Source organism: Mchenga conophoros, linkage group LG23 (genome assembly GCF_057382185.1).
Source record: "Mchenga conophoros isolate Kocher_MC1m ecotype Shallow Benthic linkage group LG23, M_conophoros_male_GT1.1, whole genome shotgun sequence".
NCBI classification, from domain to species: Eukaryota; Metazoa; Chordata; class Actinopteri; order Cichliformes; family Cichlidae; genus Mchenga; species Mchenga conophoros.
In genome coordinates, this window is record NC_140547.1 from 39,465,765 (window position 1) to 39,474,476 (window position 8,712).

The 8,712-nt window shown below is 41.5% G+C and overlaps 1 protein-coding gene across 3 annotated transcripts in view; it reads right to left on the reverse strand.

Annotated features, from left to right (window-relative positions):
- jam2a (junctional adhesion molecule 2a) overlaps positions 1-1,978 on the reverse strand; it is a 22,050-nt gene extending 20,072 nt beyond the window's left edge. For 2 of the 3 annotated variants that reach the window (XM_085264567.1, XM_085264566.1), the window contains exon 1: positions 1,559-1,976. In XM_085264567.1, the coding sequence (XP_085120693.1) occupies positions 1,559-1,607 (49 nt within the window). In that variant the 5' untranslated portion in view covers positions 1,608-1,976. Of the gene's footprint in view, positions 1-1,558 lie in introns of all 3 variants that reach the window. The other variant, XM_085264568.1, reaches the window with a different exon arrangement.
- Between the last annotated feature and the right edge of the window lie 6,734 nt (positions 1,979-8,712).

Sequence of the window (8,712 nt, forward strand, 5' to 3'; positions counted from 1 at the left end):
CACTCAGCTTTACTCTCATTACGCGGTCCGTTCTGAGTATTACAGAGACTGAGGCTGGTGTTGCCAGGGCTGTGCCGAGGTCAAAAGCATGGCGCAGTAATAATTAAGGCACTTATTCAAATTAACAGAGAACAAATGAAAGAGGGAGGGAGATGGACCCATAGGAAATATCCTGTCTGCCTGCGTGATGTAGATAGCATGAACGTGGAGGGCAAACACGTTTCAAGGCTGTGGAGGGGGGGTGCTCAGGAAAACAGGATGACGACTGACTGTGCGGGCGTATGTGTGTGTGTGTTCTCCATTTGAACAAAGCCAGTCTGTGTATGACTGTAAGACTGTGAGCAACAGCTGTCTCAGACAGACACAGCATGAGAGTGTGTGTGTGAGAGGGAGAGGTTGATATGAGGGAGTTGATGTGTGGATATATGTGTGCATGTGTGCGAGAGGGTGAGGTTGGGGATATTACTTAAACTGTGTGTGTGTGTGTGTGTGTGTGTGTGTGTGTGTGTGTGTGTGTGTGTGTGTGTGTGTGTGTGTGTGTGTGTGTGTGGTGACATAGAAGCTTCAGGATCACTTGCCAGAGACCCACCCAAAACATTTCCTCTTCTACTTCTTTTTTTTCCGCTTTTTAAACAATGCAATGTACAAGTAGCAGTGGAGCTGGGGGGATCTCAATGGTGCTCTTCTCACCTGCTGACATCCATCAATTGAGCCACATGACGATGATTTCTATCACAGCGGGACTGAAAACACACAGCTCTGTGAACTCTGACCCGGAGTCCTGACAGGTGGCGAAATGTGAGTAAAATGTGCGTGACTCACTCTCACTGTCTCATCACATCCATCTCACGCTCAAGCCCCAAACAGCACTCTTCCTTCCTGCGTCTCCGTGCAGGATGATCAGCCCTCTTTAAATGTTTTCTTGTTATTTGCGCCTTAAAATAAATTTAAAATTTTTGTGTTTTGTGTTTCCAATTTCCTGATTTCTTCCCGCCCACCGCCCCTGAACAAACAAACAAACTCCGTGTCACGGTGAAAACCAGCTTGAAGTTTCTGGTAGAAATCCAAGCGCTGACCTCACGCGCAGATCTGTGGCTCATTCTGCCAAAAACGGGTACCCACCCGCCACCAACATAACACCCACACCCTTAAGTGGCACCAGGCCAATACAACTTTGGGGCCAGCTTGTAGGATCCCAGCCTGGCTGCACCGTCACCACGGCCCACTCTCTCAGAGGGGGTTCAACTAAACCGCGGCGGGGGAGTTGCAAATGAACAATTACGTGAATCCAAAAAAGAAAAAAACATGAAATGAAAATTTCCTCCATATATTCATCTTCCAAATCATGTTTATAGAAAGCAGACCAACGCTGTACTATGACTTTAGTGAAAATCCGTAGAATAATTTCCCCACAATATAAACATCTAGGCTTTCAAGCACATTTTAAATAATCGATTCTTAATGATTCGTAATGGTTTCGCCCTCGTCTAGAAAAGTAAATAAAAGGGAACACTCAAGAGCAACTTCTTCGAATGAACACTTTCCATTTTCCACTTACATTGCATCAGTAAAATCACAACAGGAAGATACAGGGACGTCCCCATCATTATCGTCCCCAACTCTGCCTGGAGTCTCGTCTTCGGAGGAAGGAGCGAGGAGGCAGATCTCGAGCCTCGGCTTTGTTGTTCACTTGTTCGCAACTCCCAGATAATTCATCCGGCATCCAGGGAATAAACTGATCTCCCGGGAGGGTGTGTGAGCGCGCGTGTCAAGCAACCGGACCGACCCGGCGCTCAGCTCCTGGCACGAGAAACAGACGAGCGTGAAGTCGCAACTTCTGCACGGAGCAGTCAGCGAGATCGACGTCCCGGCTGAAAAGTGCGGTGAGCAATGGCGAGCAGCCTCTGTCACTGTCAGAGAGACGCGAATGGATGCTCTCTGTTCTCGCTGGGCGGCTGGTTGAGATTGAGGTGGAGGGAGAAAGGGAGGGAGGGCGGAGTGAGCTCTGATGAGCAGAGCGGCGGAGCGCCGAGAGCGCAGCGCCGTGTCCAAGACGCGCACTGCACTGCCAAGTGGCCACATAGCGGTGGTGTGGCAGCAAAGGTGTGGTCGCCTTAATACCGAACCCCGAGGGAGACCTGCGAGTTATGCTGAACTTTGAGGCCCACTCCACGTAGAAACACACACATATTACAGTTTCTTCCTTCAATGTTGGAGACAAGTTTGTTAGAAACAGTCAAAATCAATATGGAGTATTTAAACAGTTTTGATGTTACCAGGTTGCTCAAAAATCTCTTTGGTTTCAGTAATCATGAAACAGGTGATCTGTCGGAGCAGAGGACGCACACTGAGATGCAACACTACGAATTAGGAGTTAACAGAAGAACTGTAAAGGTCTGAAATCGTTTGCGTTTTTATGAAAGGAGGGGTGCCAAACATAAGGCCCGGGGCACAGAATAGGCCCAGCAAAGACTCCAATTTGGCCCACCTGATGAACATTGTGTGTAGATTTTGAACTTTAAACGGTAGATTTTACAGCTAGCTTTTCTTAATGATAATCACCATACTACGCCAAAGCAATTAAGTCATGGATAAACAGAAAAATTACAGAAAAGAACAGCAATGTCTGTTTTTTTGTTGTTGTTGTTTTTGTTTTGTTTTTTTACAGTATGTCCACAGTACAAAAACAAACCCCAAGATTTTCTGTAAATTAATTAAAACCAATTTGGGTTTAAAGACCAGAAAGTTGGCGTCATTAAAACTGTGCCGGGCACCTTCAAGGTTCAAAAACAGTAATGTATTTCAGCTTTTCCACCATAACAGAAAACGAGTTGTTGGGCAAAGAATTTTCTTTCAAGTTATTCATTCGTCAACTCTGAAAATCTCCCTGTGTTTTGTGAGTATGAGCTCATGATTTCACTTGGATTTCACATGAGGTCTCGTAAGTGGTTCTGAAAGTGATCCTGTCCAATTATGCTTTTGCTCATGATTTTGTATAGGATGGATTTAAATAATAACGAGTGTTTAACAGAGAAAAAAAAGCACTGACATTTAAAGTATGGTGCAATCAAAAGCTTATTTAAGCAAAGTAATTCTCATTAAACCTGAAATGCATGACAATAGTTTTTTTCCTCAATAGAAAGCTGAATGCTGATTATATCCAGAGAAAGACGGGTTATTACTCATCAGCAGAGCATTGATTCCTCAACAATTACTCAACAAGAGATTCAGCGAGGCACGCAGATTGCATTACAGACCTTTTGAACAAATGGAGAACAGAAGGACATAAATTAATTTGTCAGGATGCATTATTTCACAGTATTTTTGTAGTTATTCAATTTTAATCATCTGTGCAGCACCAGTTCCTAAACACCTCTAAAGTGCTGCAGGAGAGGGGAATTCAGGTCATCAGGGCACCGAGTCAAACATCTCAACTGGGACTGAATCTGAGGCATGTGTGTTTGGGTGTGTCTCACACACTGTCAGGGTGTTTTTGGGTGGGTGGGGGTAGCAGCAGGATGCTTGAGATGGGACAACAGCTGCATAGTTTGCAGCTTTTCTGGCCAGAGACTTTGCGCAATCTTACATTGTTTCCAATCCAATTTTGGAAAAGTTGAATGTTACTGAGAAACAAACATAATAATTTGACCAGAAATGGGTGTTTGTTTCTGTTTTATGGTTCCTGGCATTCACTTTTAATCTCAAATGATCTAAAGACACCCAAAGAAGGGATCAATTTTCCATGTCACTGGAAGCCATTAAACATAAGACATACTTTATGTATCCCAGATATGGGAACTTTACCAGAACTAATCAATAAACAGATGTTAAACAAGATGTAGCCAGTGTTTTAAAGAGTGTACACTGTAAAATGTGGTGTGCCAGAAAAATACAGTGAAATAACAGAACTTTACCATCACCGAAAAATAAAGACATTTTATTTAAACATGGAATTTTTTTTCTTGTTTTGGAAAATAGTCCTGTAGCTTTAAGTTTACACAGTATATATATATATCAGCGGTGCAACAATACTCGTATTGATATTGAACCGTTCGATACAGTGCTTTCGGTTCAGTACGCATATGTATGAACAATACAAAATTTGTAATTTATTTTATCAACTTTCCTTCTGAAGATGCTGTCTGTGTTGAGAGCTCAGTGAATCTGCGTTTGACTACTCCGCCTAGGCTGCACTGTCGAGCGCAGATCCACCAAGCGCAGCACAAGCTAGCAAGACAGAAGCTAAGCTGGTTGCAACATGGCAAATTGAACCTCCCCCACCCTCATTCAGATCTGGCCTTTGGAACTATTTTGGTCTTCATGTGAAGTATGACCCTGAAGGTAAGTAAAACAGTATGTCGGATGTGCCATGCAATGCTCAATTACATGGGTGGGAACTAGTGCGTTAGCGCAGTTAGCTCGTTAACGTGTTGGCCGTCCAGCCCCAGGCATGGGGCGATCCGCGGTAGCTCGTTAACGGAGATTTGCCGTGTTGTGACGTTAACGTCATTTCAGATTAACGCTGACAGCACTAGTGGGAACACAACGAATATGACTGCACATTTACTCCGACATCATCCTAGTGCAAAGACAAGTGGAAGCAGACAAAAACAACAAGCACGCATGCTACAAACTTTACCCGAGTCATTTAGACTGCCATTAGCACATGATTCTCCTTATGGGGACCTGATATGTTTAATATGCTGCTGAGAATATAGCCCAGAAGAAGCGGATAGTATAGCTTTTATTTTGGAAAGAACCATTTCTCTGTAATAAATTCTCTTTTCCAAAGATGAGTGATTCCTCAATCAGATAGATTTAGTTTTTTATTACTCTGTTGTTTCAGCAACATTAAATTTAAAAACTGTACTTTTGAGTTAAAATATATATTTAGAATTTTAATAAATGACAAATTAAAATAGCATGAACATTTTTTTGTATAAAAAATATCGAACCGTGACACCAAAATATCAAACTGAACCGAACCGTGAATTTTGTGTATCGTTGCACCCCTAATATATGTGCGTGTGTGTGTATATATATATATATATATATATATATATGTGTGTATAATATATGTGTATATATGTATATGTATATGTATATATATATTAGGGGTGCAACGATACACAAAATTCACGGTTCGGTTCGATACTTTGGTGTCACGGTTCGATATTTTTTCGATACAAAAAAATGTTCATGCCCTTTTAATTTGTCATTTATTAAAATTATAAATATATATTTTAACTCAAAAGTACAGTTTTTAAATTTAACCCTAACCCTTGTGCGTGTTTTTTATTTTGACAGCGAATGCGCACCTGCGGACCACTTATGTGCAGCCCTGGTTATTTAGCTCATCATATTGCAGCCACAGAAATTCTTTTGTCCATGAAACCATAAAGCTGCACTTTCTTTTTGCCTTATAGTCTGATTTGTCATAACTTCTCCGTTTTGTGGTAAGCTTTTCTTTGGCTGTCACTTCTTCACCCTGACCTGTCTTATTTGGCTCAGCAGAACTAAAATATATATCTGTCTGTGAAGGTTCTCAGTCATCCAGGTCATCGTAGTCAAATATAAATCCTGCTGCTTTTACACAGGCACTCACATAAGCTCAGCGATTCTCTGCGCGATCAACCTCTCACATGTTTAAGCTTGCTGCGGGAGATTTCACTTGTCATGTTTGCATAGTAAGCTAACAATTAATAAGACGATGTCAGAGGAATTGGTGCACAAATTATCATCACTCACAGATCAGTGCTGTCGCTCTCTATACACCGTTTGCACGATTGCAAAGTGAAAGCAAAAAAACAAGCGCAAATTCAAACGCGATTTCAATATGTCACATATTGACAGTGGCTCACCGATGCCAATGACATAATTACCCAGCTACATTTCTGAAAGAATGCAAAAGCTTTGACATATATTTTTCCTACAATAGCCCGACGGGCAGGGAAGAGATAGATTTTGGTAGCCCGACTGAAAAAAATCGCTAGCCCCAGGACGTCGGGCTAGCGATATTGCGAGCCCTGTATCTGATTGAGGAATCACTCATCTTTGGAAAAGAGAGTTTATTACAGAGAAATGTCTCTTTCCAAAATAAAAGCTATACTATCCGCTTCTTCTGGGCTATATTCTCAGCAGCATATTAAACATATAAGGAGAATCATGTGCTAACAGCTGTCTAAATGACTCGGCTAAAGTTAGTAGCATGCTTGTTGTTTTTGTCTTTGCACTAGGATGATGTCTGCGTAAATGTGCAGTCATATTCGTTGTGTTCCCACTAGTGCTTTCAGGTTAATCTCGTTGAAATGACCTTAAAGCCACAACACGGCAAATCTCCGTTAACGAGCTACCGCCGATCGCCCCGTGCATGGGGCTAGACGGCCAACACGTTAACGAGCTAACTGCGCTAACACACTAGTTCCCACCCATGTAATTGAGCATTGCACGGCACATCCAACATACTGTTTTACTTTAGTCCATGACTCGCTTACCTTCAGGGTCATACGTGAAAACCAAAATAATTCCAAACGCCAGATCTGAATGAGGGTGGGGGAGGTCCATGTTGCAAGGAGAGCTTAACTTCTGTCTCGCTAGCTTGCCCTGCGCTCTTCCTTCTGACGATGCTGTCTGTGTTGAGCGCTCAGTGAATCTGCATTCGACTACTCCGCCTAGGCTGCACTGTGTATATATATATGTGTATATATGTATATATAGGTGTATATATGTATATATAGGTGTATATATGTATATATATGTGTGTATATATGTATGTGTATATATATATATATATATATATATATATATATATATATTAGGGGTGCAATGATATTCGTATCGATATTGAACCGTTCGATACAGTGCTTTCGGTTCGGTACGCATATGTATCGAACAATACAACATTTGTAATTTATTTTATCAACTTTCCTTCTGACGATGCTGTCTGTGTTGAGCGCTCAGTGAATCTGCGTTCGACTACTCCGCCTAGGCTGCACTGTCGAGCGCAGATCCACTGAGCGCTCAACACAGACAGCATAGTCAGAAGGAAGAGCGCAGGGCACCTCCCCCACCCTCATTCAGATCTGGCGTTTGGAATTATTTTGGTTTTCATGTGACGTATGACCCTGAAGGTAAGCGAGTCATGGACTAAAGTAAAACAGTATGTTGGATGTGCCATGCAATGCTCAATTACATGGGTGGGAGCTAGTGTGTTAGCGCAGTTAGCTCGTTAACGTGTTGGCCGTCTAGCCCCATGCACGGAGTGATCGGCGGTAGCTCGTTAACGGAGATTTGCCGTGTTGTGGCGTTAAGGTCATTTCAACGAGATTAACCTGAAAGCACTAGTGGGAACACAACGAATATGACTGCACATTTACGCTGACATCATCCTAGTGCAAAGACAAGTGGAAGCAGACAAAAAACAACAAGCATGCTACTAACTTTAGCCGAGTCATTTAGACAGCTGTTAGCACATGATTCTCCTTATGTGTTTAATATGCTGCTGAGAATATAGCCCAGAAGAAGCGGATAGTATAGCTTTTATTTTGGAAAGAGACATTTCTCTGTAATAAACTCTCTTTTCCAAAGATGCATGATTCCTCAATCAGATACAGGGCTTGCAATATCGCTAGCCTGACGTCCTGGGGCTAGCGATTTTTTCAGTCGGGCTACCAAAATCTATCTCTTCCCTGCCCGTCGGGCTATTGTAGGAAAAATATATGTCAATGCTTTTGCATTCTTTCAGAAATGTAGCTGGGTAATTATGTCATTGGCATCGGTGAGCCACTGTCAATATGTGACATATTGAAATCGCATTTGAATTTGCGCTTGTTTTTTTGCTTTCACTTTGCAATCGTGCGAACTGTGTATAGAGAGTGACAGCACTGATCTGTGAGTGATGATAATTTGTGCACCAATTCCTCTGACATCGTCTTATTAATCGTTAGCTTACTATGCAAACATGACAAGTGAAATCTCCCGCAGCAAGCTTAAACATGTGAGAGGTTGATCGCGCAGAGAATCGCTGAGCTTATGTGAGTGCGTGTGTAAAAGCAGCAGGATTTATATTTGACTACGATGACCTGGATGACTGAGAACCTTCACAGACAGATATATATTTTAGTTCTGCTGAGCCAAATAAGACAGGTCAGGGTGAAGAAGTGACAGCCAAAGAAAAGCTTACCACAAAACGGAGAAGTTATGACAAATCAGACTATAAGGCAAAAAGAAAGTGCAGCTTTATGGTTTCATGGACAAAAGAATTTCTGTGGCTGCAATATGACGAGCTAAATAACCAGGGCTGCACATAAGTGGTCCGCAGGTGCGCATTCGCTGTCAAAATAAAAAACACGCACAAGGGTTAGGGTTAAATTTAAAAACTGTACTTTTGAGTTAAAATATATATTTATAATTTTAATAAATGACAAATTAAAAAGGCGTGAACATTTTTTTTGTATCGAAAAAATATCGAACCGTGACACCAAAGTATCCAACCGAACCGAACCGTGAATTTTGTGTATCGTTGCACCCCTAAAATATATATATATATATATATATATCTATATATATATATATATATATATATATATTTATTTAATTAATGGCGTTTACATGTGTAAAAATGATAAACCTAATACCTAATATTATGATAAAATACTGCTACAATAAACTCAACGAGGCTTAAACTTGCTACAGTCACCATTTGGGTTTATT